The sequence below is a fragment of the Hesperophylax consimilis genome, chromosome 3, assembly GCF_061612785.1.
Source record: "Hesperophylax consimilis isolate HC1 chromosome 3, BYU_Hcon_1.0, whole genome shotgun sequence".
NCBI classification, from domain to species: domain Eukaryota; kingdom Metazoa; phylum Arthropoda; class Insecta; order Trichoptera; family Limnephilidae; genus Hesperophylax; species Hesperophylax consimilis.
In genome coordinates, this window is record NC_142838.1 from 13,841,109 (window position 1) to 13,859,639 (window position 18,531).

At 35.1% G+C, this 18,531-nt stretch overlaps 1 protein-coding gene across 1 annotated transcript in view; it reads right to left on the reverse strand.

Moving 5' to 3' along the window:
• The window catches only part of LOC149424997 (organic cation transporter protein), a 77,605-nt gene that overhangs the window by 24,956 nt on the left and 34,118 nt on the right, over positions 1-18,531 (reverse strand). The window contains exons 3-10 of the mRNA XM_089648453.1: positions 14,392-14,626; positions 14,073-14,179; positions 13,617-13,771; positions 10,620-10,788; positions 9,765-9,918; positions 8,254-8,405; positions 6,992-7,082; positions 6,392-6,515 (exon numbers count right to left, since the gene is read on the reverse strand). Of these exons, the coding sequence (XP_089504579.1) occupies positions 6,392-6,515; positions 6,992-7,082; positions 8,254-8,405; positions 9,765-9,918; positions 10,620-10,788; positions 13,617-13,771; positions 14,073-14,179; positions 14,392-14,626 (1,187 nt within the window). The remainder of the gene's footprint in view (positions 1-6,391; positions 6,516-6,991; positions 7,083-8,253; positions 8,406-9,764; positions 9,919-10,619; positions 10,789-13,616; positions 13,772-14,072; positions 14,180-14,391; positions 14,627-18,531) is intronic.

Sequence of the window (18,531 nt, forward strand, 5' to 3'; positions counted from 1 at the left end):
AGTCTGCGCGGGGCAAGTCATTTTAAAATAATGGAGTACTCATCTGCAATAAGTAAAAAGCGCCAGGCGGGATCTCCCGTCGAACACTAACTGAAACTAACTCTTTTTAATAGGTGGACTTTTTAACTACCGGTGGTTTTTGACAACTCGCGGTCGAGAACGCGTCTACTTTTAACTGCCGATAATTCTCCAACTTTAAAGATTACTGATTAATATTTTTTTTTTTATAAAATTAAATTTTTGTAATTTATTTTAATACGGAAAACCAACATTTATTATATTTTACAATGTATAGTAAAAGGGTGCGTATAAACAGGCAAAGTTTTATCGAGTCGAACCACGAATTAGGGAAAGGAACGAAAATACCGCAATTGGCATCAATCTTATAATAGCTCTTTTTTATCTTATCTTCGGATATATATTATGTTTTCTAAATTTTTGAAATAATCTCTTATCTTTTTGAACTATACAACGGTTACAATTATATTTATTTATGTTTAATTTAAAAGAAAGACGAACACCAAATACGAATAACCTGACAATGTTTTATATTCTCCCACTACCCCCGTAGTAAGCAACAATAATTCAAAATCAACCCGTAAAAAGTTCGTCTACTAAATATATGAAACATCTGTATTTATCAAAAGATGTATTTGAAAATATATTTTTTGGTTTGATTAAGGATTGAATCTTCCTCTCCAAGGACTGGAATCAACCGCGCCAACTAAATGAACTAAATCCCGATTTGGTATGACCGGCATTTATTTTTTATATTAACTGCTGTAATGTCATTCAATTTCAGAGAAATGCAAATATGTCCGCGTGTATTCACGTGATTGCCGCCAGTTCATTGTAATCAACAACGAGTCTATCTGCCAAATTTCAGCTTTATTGGATGTTGGAAAATGGGTGAATATCCACTTCATTCATACATTCATTTAAGAAAACGCATGTGAAATTCAAGAAGGCGTATTTAAAAGTATAAAAAAATAATATTTAAAAAAAACACACGAACATATCTTCACAGTTTGAGAACTAATAATAATTGTATACAAAAAATGTCAACAACGAAAAAAACAGTAAAAAAAACATCTGCACATCCGGTCGTCGCGCATCGGCCCATGTAGTGCCCAGCCAGCCTCATATACCTACTATCATATTATTATTCAAAAAGTAATATTTACAATAATTATCTAATTTGGGTTTCTTTTGCGGCAATTTTTTGAAACAAATGTCTATTATTAAAGCCCGAACGAAACAGAAAATACAAAAATGACTGTTACCAGTTTCTCCTTTGAGATTGAGATAACAATCCTTGGCTATGAATTCGGAGGTCGCGGGTTCAAATTACGGCGTGCGAATGTGAATTTTAATTGATAAATTTGTATAATTTCACAATATTTATTAGTTTAAAATAATACGTTAATAACTATATCGTATATTTGCGGCATGTTGAAGAATGAAAATAGGTACTTTCAGTATCGCCATGTTAAATTAATAATGCAATATTTTAAAAACTACAAAATAGTTGTTAATAGTATGAGGTTGAGATTACTATCCTTGGCTACGCATTTTGAGGTCGCGGATTCGAATTCCGGCGTGCGCAAGTAAATTTGATTTGATAAAATCGTTCCACAGCCGAGCTGTTGAACTCAAGAACCAGTGTTAAAAACGAAACGACAAGGTGCCGAAGGGATCAATGATGCTGGTTCCTCAGCGCATCTTTATAAGAAAGACAAAAAGTTAATTTTTGTCACAGATAATCTTAGCCATAATTCTGTGTGTTTTTAAGTACCTAGTTACTCATGTGCGTTCTTATGATAAAATACAGTTTTTAGTATTTTACAATTATATTTTAAAATTATACAATGATACAAAGTAATTGAACAAATATATGTTAATTCCACTCAAGCAAAAGGATGGGAAAAACTTTATCAAAAGCATATTTATTGGTGTTCACCTTGTAAACCGAGTCGAATAATAGAGATACTTACATAAATGATTCGTAGTAAAGATACATTTACAGATGGTCGCTATGGTAGAACGATGGTATAATAGTAATTTATGTGAATACATCACAAGAGTCCCGAGTGCTCCCAACCGCCTGGAGCCAGTGAGATTGCAGTGAGGGCATCCCAAATAATTGGGGTATGTTTTTATATACATTTATGTAACACCTCACAAGAGCGTCCCTGCCTGTGCAGTGTACAGACAGGGGAACTATGTCACCACCCGGTTGGGCGGCGTTGTGAGGCGGAATAAGGTAGGGGCTGCAGGAAGGGATTTGTTATTGCGGGCCTTGAAGAGGCTCGGATTATAGGATGGAGGAAAAACAGATGCCGGTAGCTCGAAATTGCTTGTTGATAAGCTAAAAGTATTGGAGAGAGGAAGGAGATGTGGAAGAGAAAGGTGGGGAAGTACCTGGTCACCAAACACGGCTAAAACCATTTCAATCAAATTTTCAATTCTGAATGATGGTATTACACCAGGGCAATACTGAGAGTACCCTCCAATCTGGAACGTATCGCAAATATACCTTATATTATTTTTAAAGATAAATTGTGAAAAAATACAATGCCATATCTGCTTTGTTTTTTTTTTTTTTTATATTTACTCCACACAGGAGGCCCAGAAGAAAATAATTTCCCTCGGGGCCTATGTCATCTTTGGGGATGCTGTGTGGAGGGTCTTTTTTTGGAGAGGAAGGAGTGAACATGGGTCTTGAAGAGTCCCATGTTGTAGGAGGGAGGAAACACAGAGGCCGGCAGTTCGTTCCACAGCCGAGCTGTTGAACTTAAGAACGAATCGTAGAAGCGACCCGTTCTCATTACATTACATTACATGTTACTTTTATCTATGGGTAAAACCATCTAGGTGCCTACCTAACACAAAAGTTAAATTGTGTAACGGAACAAGGAAGATAGGCCATTAATCGTTGTTAGTTTGTGTGTAGTGTCGCCAACATCATATAACCTAACAATGCCCTGCATCTACACTCCTACATAGTCACCAAACGTACAACCCGTGCAGTATGGTCTAAGCTCGATGACAGTTGGCAAACTTCCATGCCATATCCGCTTTGTTTCTATTATCTATGGATAAAACCATCTAGGTGCCTACCTAACACAAAAGTTAAAATGTGTAACGGAACAAGGAAGATAGGCCATTGATTGTTGTTAGTTTGTGTGTAGTGTCGCCAACATCATATAACCTAACAATGCCCTTCATCTACACTCCTACATATTCACCAAACGTACAACCCGTGCAGTATGGTCTAAGCTCGATGACAGTTGGCAAACTTCCATGCCATACCCGCTTTGTTTCTATTATCTATGGATAAAACCATCTAGGTGCCTACCTAACACAAAAGTTAAAATGTGTAACGGAACAAGGAAGATAGGCCATTAATCGTTGTTAGTTTGTGTGTAGTGTCGCCAACATCATATAACCTGACAATGCCCTGCATCTACACTCCTACATAGTTACCAAACGTACAACCCGTGCAGTATGGTCTAAGCTCGATGAAAGTTGGCAAGCTTCCACGCCATATCTGCTTTGTTTCTATTATCTATGGATAAAACCATCTAGGTGCCTACCTAACACAAAAGTTAAAATGTGTAACGGAACAAGGAAGGTAGGCCATTGATTGTTGTTAGTTTGTGTGTAGTGTCGCCAACATCATATAACCTAACAATGCCCTGCATCTACACTCCTACATATTCACCAAACGTACAACCCGTGCAGTATGGTCTAAGCTCGATGACAGTTGGCAAACTTCCATGCCATACCCGCTTTGTTTCTATTATCTATGGATAAAACCATCTAGGTGCCTACCTAACACAAAAGTTAAAATGTGTAACGGAACAAGGAAGATAGGCCATTAATCGTTGTTAGTTTGTGTGTAGTGTCGCCAACATCATATAACCTAACAATGCCCTGCATCTACACTCCTACATAGTCACCAAACGTACAACCCGTGCAGTATGGTCTAAGCTCGATGAAAGTTGGCAAGCTTCCATGCCATATCCGCTTTGTTTCTATTATCTATGGATAAAACCATCTAGGTGCCTACCTAACACAAAAGTTAAAATGTGTAACGGAACAAGGAAGATAGGCCATTAATCGTTGTTAGTTTGTGTGTAGTGTCGCCAACATCATATAACTTAACAATACCCTGCATCTACACTCCTACATAGTCACCAAACGTACAACCCGTGCAGTATGGTCTAAGCTCGATGACAGTTGGCAAGCTTCCATGCCATATCTGCTTTGTTTCTATTATCTATGGGTAAAGCCATTTAGGTACCTACCTAACAGATAAGTCAAAATTTGTAACGGAACAGGGAAGATAGGCCATTAATCGTTGATAGTTTGTGTGTAGTGTCGCCAACATCATATAACTTAACAATACCCTGCATCTACACTCCTACATAGTCACCAAACGTACAACCCGTGCAGTATGGTCTAAGCTCGATGACAGTTGGCACGCTTCCATGCCATATCCGCTTTGTTTCTATTATCTATGGGTAAAAGTTTGTTGGTACCCATAAAAAAGCTAAAATTAACAATAAGTATTGAAAATTATTTTTTTCGAGATGGATGAAATTTTTCACTCTTTTATCTTTCGAAAAACTCAGCGAATAAGTTTCATAAAGGATTTGACTTGAAGACGAAACATTACTTTATCATAATGTACCAAATTCACAGCGCGTAAATATCTACATATTTGATATTATTATTTGTGCCATCTGGCGTCAAGAATATTAATAATTACACATTATTCCAATGGAAGTTTCCTACTTACCATAGGTCGAAAGTATGCTATATGTACACGAAACACCTCTCTGTGAAAAGCATTGTTTGAGACCACGACGGGAAATTATATATAACGCATACATTGAGGACTGTCTTCAAACTATCGTCTGTACAGAATAAAAATATGTCTTCAAAGTATGCTCTAGATGTATGTATCGATATATATTTTAAACGGTACATCATAGACGTATATAGCTGTGAGGGGGTAGTTTTTAAGGGTTGATTAAACAAAATGGCATTAAAAAAAAAGTGTATATAATGTGGCTCAAAGTATGCTTTATACAAATATATATATATATATATATATATAAATTTATATATATATATATATATATAACCTAACCTAACTGTGATTTTCTATTACAAAAAAATGACCCTTTAAAAACGCCCACTCGCGTCCCCTTTAGAGTTTTATCCGACTTTTCAAGTAGTTTGTGGGCTACGCTAGGTTTGTATAGACTGGTTTGTGATTTAATTCTAATACCTTTTTCCCATGTTCTTCTGCCTACTCTAACCCAAACTAAAAACCTAACCTATTTTGTAAAAAAATATTATTATTATATGGCAACACTTTTCTTTTTTTGGTTGGCACTACTGAAATTTCAAAAGTATATACCTAGTTATTGATTTGATTTTCTTAAGTCATAGTTGATAAATAAAACATGGTTTCTATGTATCGCGTACAAAATTTCTAGACCCTATAACTCAGTTAATAGTGCCGACCCCCACCTAATTCTTACAGATTTAGATTCCCCAGCCCTAAATTAGTCTAAATCAAGTTCAATTTCGGTTATTCGAGTGACTCCCCCAAAGATATTAGAAGAACGAGATGTGCTATGAGCAGTTCATACTGTGTGGAATTGTTTGGCCGAGTGTCGCCGGTTTTGTTCACCAATACTACTGCAAACCTTCGCTTACGCTAAGGTATCCGCACTAATACATAGAACAGATTTCTGTACGTACACGTCCCGATACCGTTCAAAGTAACCTAATTAGGTAGTACTCCGGGTACGGTCCGGCGGCCAACATAGCATATCTCGTTCTTCTAATATCTTTGGACTCCCCTAAACCGAATTTTACCCTATAATTCTGCAAAAATTTATATCTGACAGCTGACACAAGGTAATTTTCCCCCCTTTTATTAATTTGATAATATTCGAAATTTTAAAAAATCTATCCAATGGTATTGCCGCTAGCAAATGGTGCCAATATAGCTCTTGATAAGTAGGTCTCCTTCACATTTGTATTTTCTGTTAAAATTAATTTGATTTATAATCAATCTGATTTATTTCATTTTAATGTATTTCTACTACATAAATAGAAATAAGTCCGAAATTGTTCATGCAATTGGGTGTCTTGACTAAACTTGTTCTAAATTGAAATTATTTGCATTGAAGTTGGGTCAGCTTTGCAATCTTTTAAATATAGATATTATAAACATCTGAAATGATAGTTCCAGATACAATAAAAAATGGTTAGTTCATTTGTTAGTCACTTTTTGTTAGTCTGTACAGTTGAGTAAATCTGTACTAGAAAGCATTCCATGATTGTTTATGAGGAAACAGAAGGAACTAACCGAAGGGGGTATAGGCAGCTCCTAGGCAGCTGACAGCGCAGAGGAACAGGGAGCCAGCCAGGGACCACCGGCGACCCATCTTGTTCATGGCCACCCAAGCTAATGTGTACCCAGGAATTTCTACCTGAAATCAATAAATACTCTCATTGTGATTAATTTTCTCCTTCTTTAGCCAACTTTTCAGACAGAGTTACAGTGTCCATAGTGCGGGCAGATGTGCACATTGTGGTGAAATGTGTGTTTGTGTATGTAGAAGTGATACTGTGTTTCAAGCATTGATCTTATTAATGTGGTTTTCTGCCCTTAGTTTTGATGTAGCCATCTAATACTGGATACCAATAAATATTAAGCTTAGCCCCGCCGTTCCTTATTATTATTTATGGAGTTTTGTGGATTTAAATTACTTTTAATGCATTTTGGGCCTTCCCAGAACTTTACGCACAAATCCAAAGTAATTGCCGGTTTCAATTGAGTGCTCGGCAATCATACCAAAAAACTCTGTTGAAAATATTTATTTATTTTATATTAAAATATTAATGAAATCATTTTACATATTAATGCACACTAAGAAAAAAACAGGAATAAAATAAATGCACTTACCAAACACACAAGAATGAAGTTTATATACTTGTTTCCACTCATGTTTATGGAGTTAAGTGACAGTCCATAAAAAACGAATGCGTTCGTTGCCCTGAAATTAATAGAAATTTAATTGTTTAACCACTTTTGCTAGGGTTTTTAATAAAAAGTTTTTTTTTTTAAATGTTTTATTCAAAGTTTATACATTTTTCAATTACGAAAATGTGAAAACAATATAATAAAAACGAAATAAGCAGCACAAAAACACTGCCGATCTCAACTGCAGGCAAAATCAAAATCAGTAAAATACATCGCTAACTTTCACGAGCGTTACTTGTTTTAGCAAAAAAAATAGAACGCTGCAAGTCAGGAGGAGCGTCACTCGTGCTAGCTGAAATCGGAATGTATTTAGCGTGCGAGCGTGACTCGTTTAGAAGCATTAAGCGGTTGATGCACTGGGATTTATAAGACTTTGACACCCTTCGGTGTTTTTCATCTTTCATTGATAATATTATCTTTATATAGTATCTTCATCAATTAGAGATATTATCACTATCAGATCTCAATGTCAAAGTGATTTAATTCTTTTGACATCGAGATTATTTTATAAAATCATCTTTAGCAGCTTTTCATGTTGTTCCCAATGTACTTCTATACAACAGAATAGCAGATTTGCGCAGCATTCGTTTTTGGGAGTCTATATTTGTTTTAAAACAGACACATGAATGTGTGCACATAGCCTAGGAGGCAATTCATCTTCTAAATTGATTTCCATGTAAAAAATGACCATACAACAACTATAGTATGTAATAATTTCACTAAGTTTATGCATTAGCCATTATATATATTACGATTTAAAAATATTCTTATCTACATATTCAACACTTTTGTTTAACTCTGTAGTATCTCTCATCAGTCAGGAAGATAATGAAATTGGAGAGTTTCATAACATATCAATCAAAATTTGGGCAAACTGGTATTGTATGATCATATTATAAGAAATCCCCTTTTTACAAATATGCGACTGATTTGAATGTTGTTCACAATAATATGATAAAATATTAAGGATAAAGAGTTCTGTCTCAATGCTGAAACACATTACTGAACTAAATCACTATGAATTATTAAGCTATGAGACAAATATTTGCTGCATTATATTCAATCGTCCAATGATGCACTCGCATTATTGCATCTGTCAAGTTAATAGGCTAAGATAAGACAAATATAACACACATTACTTTTAATTGTCATTATTATTAGAATTATTACAATGGCAATCTTACCAGATGTAGAACATGATTAGGAACCTTCCGACCATAATCCGCGACTTGATAGATGCTATGAACAAGGGAAGTAGTCGGACTTTAGGATTTTCCTCTTCGTCATTATCATCAGAGTCCAGTTCTGCATCACTTCCTACATGTGGTCGCATTTCCTTAATAAAAACACCAAACATTAAAACAAAAATTTTGTGATAGTTCGAGCTACGAGACATACATGGCTCTAGTGCAGAGGTTCCCAAACTTTTTTGCCCCGTAGACCACTTACCAAATTTTTTTTTCCGTAGACCCCCTGCCTACCGAATATTGAATTTTCCTAAAACTATTAACTTCCCATGTGATAATCGTTTATTTTTTCGTAAAAAGATTCCCTTCCCTTGCCTGTCCAACAACCGGGTGGCGGTATAGTTCCTCTGTATTTGCATTGTGCAGACAGGGGCGCCCTTGTGAAGTATTACACCAAATGAAAATGAAGCAGGATAAGCAACGGGAATTTCTTTCTGTTGCTGGCCCTACAGAACTGCCCCTTAATTTCTTTGTCAGTGATTATTCCGGTCATTTCTTCTTGTCACATGATTTCCGATTCTTCGACGTTCCATTTCCACAGTGAAAATGTCCTCAAACTTAGTTTTTATGCCTGTGTGAAGTACATTTAAATGTTGATAAACGTTACCGAGGTCGTTTTTTCAAAAACAAGTTGGGGATCTAGGAAAATTCTCGGCTTCCGATGTGTAATGTTTTGCTTCAACATATTAATTCTGACGAGAAAAGGAACGTATATCTCTGTTTATATACCTCAATAAACAATTTTACGAAATATATAAATACAAATATCAAATAAGTAATTTCTCAATCTATTTTTAGTATTAGAATAGAACTCCTAAATGTTGACTTGAGGTAAATGGGGGTCGGCTCGTATGTACCCCCATTTGAATCATGTGGACCCCTAAATTTTTTTCTAGCTTACATGGACCCCCAGCAAGCTGATATGGACCCCTGGGGGTCCATATAGACCACTTTGGGAACCTATGCTCTAGTGTGATAGATCATAGAGTTTTCCGACAGTTGTGGGTAGTATGTAGGGTCACCGCTCCATGGGGGGTACCAAGCTACGGGGAGCTGTAAGGTTTCGAGAATCAGAGAGATTTTAAAAGCATAATAGAGAATACATTAGCCTCCAGGCAGTCCTAGACACTCGTTTCTGATTATAAGAGTTTTTATTCTAAATAAAAGACACAGACACATATTGTGATTAAGGAGTTATGATGTCAAGTTCAATTAAAAACACACTTTGAACAGGTATAATGATACCGTGAGACTTATTATATTTGATTTGCATTCAAGCAGGTTTAAAAAAGTTTATCAAACCGGTATTTTTCTAATCAATGAGAGCCACTTAAAAGTGTCTCAAAATGTGGCTACTGTAACAACAGCAACCTTTTAGAAGCTGCCATTGGCTATAAAAGGAGGGCAGTGATTATTTTATCCCAATTTGAATAAGGCTTATAGTTTACCTTGCCCAGATTATCATTGTTGGTGTCTTGGAAAGTGGCCATAACTAGATCAGACAAGACTACATTGTTGACTTTAGCAGCTTTCTTTATAATCTTGTATGCCTTTTTATTCCTCTGTTTGGCCATTAACCACCTTACTGACTCGGGAACAATCCTAAAACAAAAATTTAAAAAAAAAAAAATTGTTAGCCATAATATTTGTAAGCATCAGTTTAACCATTGCGCTGTACAAATTATTGTGCTTGCTGCAGCCAATGTCTTGCTACCAATTAGTATTGAAGATACTATCGTTCGGTGATAGTTTCATTGAGCTGAACATGCAACAGAATATCTCCAAGCAGATTGCCAAATCGGGTATTATACTTCTAACCAATTCACCACTAATACAGGTCCTAAAATATTATTTTTTAGGTCATAATCATTCTATCCTAAGACATTGCATCTACCATTTATTAGTTTTTGTATAAATTTCATAAAAACTATCTTCATCACAACAATAAATAAAGTCAATAATGTTTTTAAATATTTTCGATTTATTTAAACTTATCGAATGGAGTACCAATTTTGAATAAAACTTTCCTATTCATTTTTGATGAATTTGTGAAGGTTCTGCACTACTGAAAAGCAGCTACCGCACGTTCCATCGACACCAGTTCCGTTACCATAAACAGATTTATTTTCAGTCAGGATTTTTTCAAAAACATACTCACGCTCGAATGAAGTCAGAAGTATTGAATTCTAATTAAAAATGATTAAACTAGCTCCACTACCCACTAGTACACACTGGAAAATTACAACTTCATAATGTGTAGGTTAAATTTAAAAGCAGGGTTTATAAAGTGTAACATATCTCACCAATAGTAAAGGACAAAAGCCGCCGCTGGTGCCGATACAACGAGTTGCAGAGTGACCCAGTGGGGCCAAAGCCAAAAGAACAGCCCAACAGCGGCCTCTCCCAAGGCATAGAAGTAGTTCAGGACTATTCCACTCATCTCCCTTTTCTTGCGACCCACCATTTCTACACCTGGAAAATTTACACAAAGCAACTTGTGAATAAATAAAGAACTGATTAATCTCAACTCAAACAATCCTTTTCAACAATTCTGTCATTAGGAAAGGGGAATAAGTAAAAAAAAAATTTTGCCACCAAATGATAATAAATTTAAGTAGCAACAGTTTGAATATGACCAAATGTATTGAGTTGAAAGGAGACTACGTCGAGAAATAAATTTTGTTTTGCTTCGTAATATGTGTTTTTCTTAAAAAGGCCGGAAACTTTTCAAATGGCCCTCGTATTTTAAGATTAACAAAACTTTTTTTTTTGGAAATTGGCACAAAATTTTTATTTTATTTTATTAATACAAGACTTAGAGGGTACATATTGTTTTTGTGATATTTCACCCTCCATGCTAGGGATGACCCTGTGTTATGGAGGGTGAATTTTTTAGTTCTTGAGAGAATAACATTAATTAAACAAGTAAGTATAAATAGAAGATCTACAATCGTAATGGTTATTAAATGCAATGAAAGTATGAGATTTATTTGTTGGATTATAACTATGTAGATAATTATAATGGTTGAATGGATTACATGTATAATCAGAGTTACGTAAGTAAGGAACGTAAGCGTTGGTGTTGAAGGTAAGTGGTGTACATATGACTTGTTGTAGTTATGAGCACTGATGTGTGAGGGGTTAGTTTCACTTGAGGTTATAGCTATGATGATTTTGTATTTATGGATGAACCTGGTAAAATGATATGAATTATTTGAGTAAGTGGTGCCATAGGTGTTTAAAGATGATAATGGTAGTGAGAAATTTTTACAGTATCTATACATAGTTCTGTCATAACAGAGTTCAATGACATTTTTATTGGTGTAGGTGGTGACTCTCTGGTACTTAGGGTCAAATTCAATTGTACATAAATAATATTTTGGTATTGCAGGGTAATAAGCAATGTTTACATAAAGACTGCTGTAATAGAAAGATATAATCATTAAGTAATATTTCGAGAGAAAGTAAAAATTGTGGCTATAGTATGCTGTTTATGTATATTTATGGATAATGAGAGTGGTGTGATTGAAGAGGATTACGATGTTGGCAAGACTAGGAAAAAATAAGCCTGGATAATTTGGATTTAGTAAGTTACAGTTACGTGTAATGATAGTAATGCTATTGTTAATTAAAATATGTTTTTAGTGGTTAAAAAGGTATAGAGTGGCGGTACTTGGAAATGTGTGCATGATGACATTAAATATAGGCATACCGTGTATCGTTAGTCATATAAGTTGGCGTTTCACTCGTTCAATATCTCCTTCATTGTGTATTGATATTATGTTCTTTATTAGTTTCTTTATATGTTTTTAAAATTAGTGGCCAACTTTTAATGCTTCTATAATAATATATTACAAATGACTACATATGAATTTGGAGATAGGCGATGCACCCTTTTGTCGCCATTTTGAATCGGGCGAAATCACGCAGTCCTTATATAGATAGCGATAAGGTTAGAATTCTCGCTTAACACTAGCAGCCTGTTTTGATTTTTCAAGAAAAACATCACGTGAATTTCAGGCACAAATATTTTCTAAATAACTTAATTTGACAATTTAAAAATTCAAAAGGGGATTCATAAGTAGGAGATTTTGAACTATAAAGCAGTAGATATTTAATTTTTTTGTGGGCTTAAAAAAGGCCATGATGAAATGTGTTATACTTGCAGTACTTAAATATATCATCTATAATATTTCTAAGCGATCAAATTTTCAAACCAAAAACAGATGATTTTTGCATTACATACGAGGCGTATCCAGAAAGTAAGTGTACTGAGGCTCTCACGACCGAATGAATTTTATTTTAGAAATTTTGGCTACACTTACGTGTAGCCTGACTCTTCCCCTCCGCAACGAGACCAGTTCAAGGTCAGTACATTGAGATGTGTCGACGCGACAACACGTTTCGTGAAAAATGTCAATCCAATCTCCCGCCAATTGCGAAATACGCGGCGTCATCCGTTATCTCGTTTGGAAGGGAAAACCTCCGTTTGAGGTTTATAATTTGGTGAAAACTGCATATTGTGATACAACTATGAATCGTACGAGTATGTACAAGTGGTATCGCGAGTTTAAAAATGGTTCTCACCTCTTCACCCTCCGCCAAAAAGTTCAAAACCACAATTTGAGCCAAGAAAATTATGGCATCCGTGTTTTGGGACTGTCGAGGCATAATTTTGATTGAATATCTTCCTCAAGGGGAGACCATCAACTCTGCAAGACCCTGTGAGACCCTAAAAAAATTGCGGAAGGCGATTCAAAACAAGAGGAGAGGCATGCTGACAAAGGGAGTCAGCCTGCTGCACGACAATGCCAGACCATACACGGCCAACGCAACGAAGGAACTGCTTGCTTCGTTTAAATGGGATGTCCTAAACCACCCCGCGCATTCCCCTGACCTAGCACCTTCAGATTTTTATCTCTTTACCTTCCTAAAGCTGTACATGGGTGGAAAAAGGTTTTCAACAGACGAGGAGGTAAAGAGGGAGGTGGAGAAGTGGACGAAGGGGTTGGCGGAAAACTACTTCGAGGAAGGCATCAAAAAGTTGATACCCCGCTTCACCACCTGCATTGAGAGGAATGGCGACTATGTCGAAAAATAGCTTACATATATACTACGGTAACCATGTAATTTTTATGTTTCAATAAAGAAATTTATAACCTACAAAAATTCAGTACACTTACTTTCTGGATACGCCTCATACTTGCGGTGCTTCGCTTTAAATGTAAATTGCAAACTTCAGGAGAGTTGATTTTTATTTGTATTTATGTTATATAAAGATAATAATATTGAAAAGTTACCAATGATAAACGCCAGGGGGTAGACACCCGATGTCCCCAGGGCATTGGCAAAAGTAAATACACAGAAGGTGATGTAGTCCGGTGACACGGCCTGTAATACTCCCGTCACTGCCATCAGCAGGATACAAAAAATAAACACTAATTTCCTTCCAAATCTGCAATAAAATATATTTTTAATTACCTAATACTTAATCTAATTGAATTATAAGAATTTTTAAAAATTAAAATAAATAAAGCAGAAAATCTGAGTTTTGGCATCGTGAAATTGCACAGATTTTTTTTGCCTTGAAAATCTAGGTCAACACAAATATTTTCAAATCGCTACGTTATTTCCATTATGTGCTATGGAGCTTTTAAACAGACTATTTAACTGTTAAAAAATAAGACAAGACGCCATATTTGCTCCATTTTTTTTCCCCACAAAGGGCTAGTTAATTATAATTGAAAAAACCACACCTATCAGCTAGAAAACCGAAAAGTCCAGAACCACATACGATTCCAGCAAAATGCAGCGTTCCTACTAGTGACAGCATCCATTGCTTTTCAAAGCATGTGATATCCCACTGGAAAATAAATTACATTTTATTAAAACTTAAGAAAAAAAATTTCCTCACGTTCGGCGAATTCATATAAGGACGATTTTCATCTCTTTCACTAAGATGGTGACCTTTTCACAATATATTTTTTATTTCAAATGAACTTTAAAATTAAGAAAATAATGTGTTTTTTCATCTGTCCCACGTTGGGCGCCAAATTAATATATAAATGACTTCACCTCGTTCACTATGGTGACCTCCTTGTCCGTGTATACCCAGGCACTGCACCGCAATGTTTGATTCGTGAAGTCCGCCGCACTGCACTCGCCTATTAATGATTCGTTCTTTTTGCTATACATATCGCACAGCGCCGGTTTGAAGGGGCCATTTGGCTTGAGAGGTGGCGCAGCAATTGAAGAAAAGGAAGCTTCGTAGTTGGGCGACAATGGGTCATCGCAGCCGGCGATAAAGCATCTAGAAAAAGATATAAAACATCAAATTAGAACCAAATGCGGTGTTTGATGGCCTCCGTGTTCGAGGGGTAAGGCTCTCGATCAGCAAGCAGGTCGCGGGTTCAAATCCCGGAGTGCGAAAGTAAATTTTATATGTATTATCTCACAATGTACTCATTCAAAATAATACATAGTATATTTGCGGCACTTTGCATAGTCCGCTGGTGTAAAACCACCATTCAGAATTGAAATTTGGTAACCAGATCTGAATACCTAAGCACTTTTCAACCGTCCTCCTCTGCATCTTCTTCCCCTCCTCACTACCTTCAGCCTCACAAAGGTGACCGGATAAATCATCAAAATGATAATTCATCACATCTTTAAAAAGTTATATAAAGTCATGGAAAGTGATGAATCAAAAACTTTATTAAGGCGATGCCATACGTAGTAATGCAAAATCATGTGTTTTTGGTTTGAAAATTTGGTCGCATAGAAATTTTTCAGATGCTTTAATTAAATACTGCGAGTAGAATACATCTTGGCCTTTGAAATAATCGAGGATTTTTCATGTAAGTCTTTTTATAAGCACAGAAAAAAATAATGTATAGGCCTATGAAAACTGCTTTAAAGTTCAAAATCTCCTACTTACGAACCCATTTTCGTTTATGATTTTATTGTATAATGTGGCAAATTAAGTTATTTATAAAATGATCGGAAAACATTTAAATATTTATGCCTGGACACCCACAAAATAAAATAAAAGGCACTTTTTAGCCATGTTTTTTTCTTGCATAAATCGAATCAGGCGGATGGTGTTAAGCGGGAATTTAAACCTTATCGCCATTTACGTAAGGGTTGTTATTGATAGCGGCTCAATTTAAAATACTACAATACGTAGTGCATCATCTTAACTGGGTTAAGTAGGTTAGGTTAAGTTCAAAAAAAAAAATTATCGTTTCTAATGACTTTATATCACTTTTTAAAAGTATGTTGAATTGTCACTGTGTTGAGTTATCATGGAACCCCTCACAACATAACCCTAATTGGGAATGACATAGTTTCAATGGCTTTAGAAGGTTGTGGGCAGTTGGCACTCTTTTTTCAAATAGCAAAATAATAATTACGAGACAGAGTGTAAGATGCTCTCAGAAAAATACCAACATTCAGAATCCAAATGTTGGCGTCGCTTGACATGGCTTTGGCTACGTTTAGCATAAAAAATAGTATGTATTGTAGGTAGTCTATTGATTACAGCAAGCACGTTTTTGTAATGCGCTTGTAACTTAGCATGCATAGCAATCCATTAATGGAAAATAAGTTATAATTAAATCTGCAATTCTAAGAACCCTGGTTGACAGCAGATAATATGAGTTAATTTTATAGAATGCCGTAAAAATCATTATGGTCTTCGAAAATTATAGGTTTGCGTAATGACAGAAGATTACCACTGCTTTGTAAATAGAGCAGAATAGATTCTATATCGCAAGTAGTGCCAGCTGGAATAACAACTAATAAGGAACTCTGGATCAGTGAATTGGATTGACGTGATATAAAATAAATTGACATCAAGGATTATTATTTACCGACTGATAATATATTCCTTACGTAAGATATTATTACTGTGAAGGCTTTTCCATACAAAGCAGATTATTAAGTTCGTGGTGTAAGTAGGTACCTACAGCGAGTGGCTCATTATGACTATGAAACGCAAACGTGACATGATTATTTCATGAATGATGGTGGGTGTAATATGGATAAAGGGCGTAAGATCCAGTCAATAATAATAATAACTGGATAATTTGTATTGTGCCATTTTTTTGTGAAAAATTACCCAAAGAATCACACAATTTCAATCGTCCACAGTAGACGATTTTCTTAATAATTTACTTGTTTTTAGCATAATTTTGTATTTGAAAATTATGCTGCTTTACCAGATAATGTGTTTATATTATAATATATTTTTTTTATATATCTATCCTATGTAGTTTCCCCACTTACTTATTATCAAGATAAATAATTTTTCTCTAATGTTTTAAAAAATGTAATAATATATCATAATGAAGACCACGAAAATATTCTATAGTTTTCTTATATTTTCCAGCTAAATCTTGATAGTAAAAATAAATCATACGAGGATTTCCTGTAAATAAACTCTTAAAATCTGAATTATGGAATTTTGCGACACACTTTTCACAGATAAAATAAGCATATTTCCAAGTGACGAAACGACAAGCTAGTTGTTAAACGACTTTATCACTTATGTGCCGACCGGTCGGTGGCTGAGTTGACATCGCGTTTGGGTCCCACCGTAGTGTGTTCAATTCCTCGGTTGGCTAAGTCCTCCATCACAAAACATTTTCCGCTTATTGCGGTGGTAGTAGGAGATTTTAAAATATTGTCAGTTTATTCGTAACTAGGGAATGTTTGTCTTTCTTTTTAAAAAACACAAAACTGTCGTTAAAATTCCCACTTTATTTTAGAGATTTGATAGGGCAAATTCAACCGCAGGTCTCTCCAAAACACTAGGGCCGCGCTTTGCGTATTATTATGCACGGCTGCTTCACTTACGTCGTTAGGATTCTGGCTTTATTTTAGGATTTTATCTCGTCTTAATATATAAAACTATGGATATTATGCCTGCTGGTGATAACCTAATAATTGGAAACGCTAAAAAATAAAATAAGTGTAAAAAGTTTTAAATTGTTTCAATATATTAAAAACTATGTATAATTTTATGTTGATATTAAGGTAAATTATTTCCTTTCCAAGCGAATACAATATATTTTAGTATGCTGTGAGCATTTTTTAAGGTTCAAAATACCATAAAGTCAAGGCAGAAACGGTGAGCTAAGAAACGGGTTAATAAATGTCTTCCATTTATTTGCTGATTTATTATCTTTTTTTTAAATCAATACTTTTAACGAATGAAAATGAATCATTTTTAGTACATACAATGATCCGGAACAGAAAAATAAACTTAAATTTTTCACATTTTTAAAGGTTTTTCAAGTTTGTGAAAATGTATTTTTTGTCCCATAAACTATTAACGTGATATAAGGGTGCGTATAAACATGATAAAATTTCCGCGAGCCGCGTCACGAATTACGCGAAAGGAACAAAGCAAGTCGAATCAAGTCAAGAATACGCCGTGGGTCAGGACCACAGGACACTTATAATATTCCGTCACTTGTTTAGCGACTGGCAAAAATCATTTAGACTTATCCCAAAAAGTTAAGGTTTTGACTTGAGTTGACCAGTCTACACATTCTGGACAATGGTGAATAATATCCATAATTTGTCGAATGATGGTTGAGGAAGAGCAGTTCATTTTTTCTGGTTTACCAACGTTATTTGTAACAACGTGCATTTTTTTAATTTTGATTATATTTTGCGTTTGTATTTCTGGTGAAAAAATTTAAATTTGCCATTTCCGGTAAAACATGCACGACGCGGTTTCTGATCATTATTTGCATTCGAAATTATATTTAACACTTGAACACACGAATAACGGAATGTGTTTTCAATTGCAACAAGTGATTTTTCAGATGCGATTCAAGGTTCTTATTTTAGTAATTATAGTAATACAATTGAAAGAGACAACTAAATTGGTAAACCACGTTATTTAATATTTAAAAAAATACTGGATCGTACCATAAGACAAAAAAATTATGATGATCATTACGGTTTGTGTCGTTAAAAAGCGATGCAGTCAATTTTTGAACAAATCATTTCAAACATCGCGCGTCGCATGCACTTCAGCTAGTTGAAATTAATTTGAAAACCCTTTGATAGGATTGCAGGTCTTATGGCGGCTTAAGTGGAACCAATATAACTACTAATTATTCCTCGATTAGTTCTAATAAAACTCCTACTTCTAATAGAGACGACGGTTGCTGTTAGATCTGATAAAATCGTATTTGTCTAACA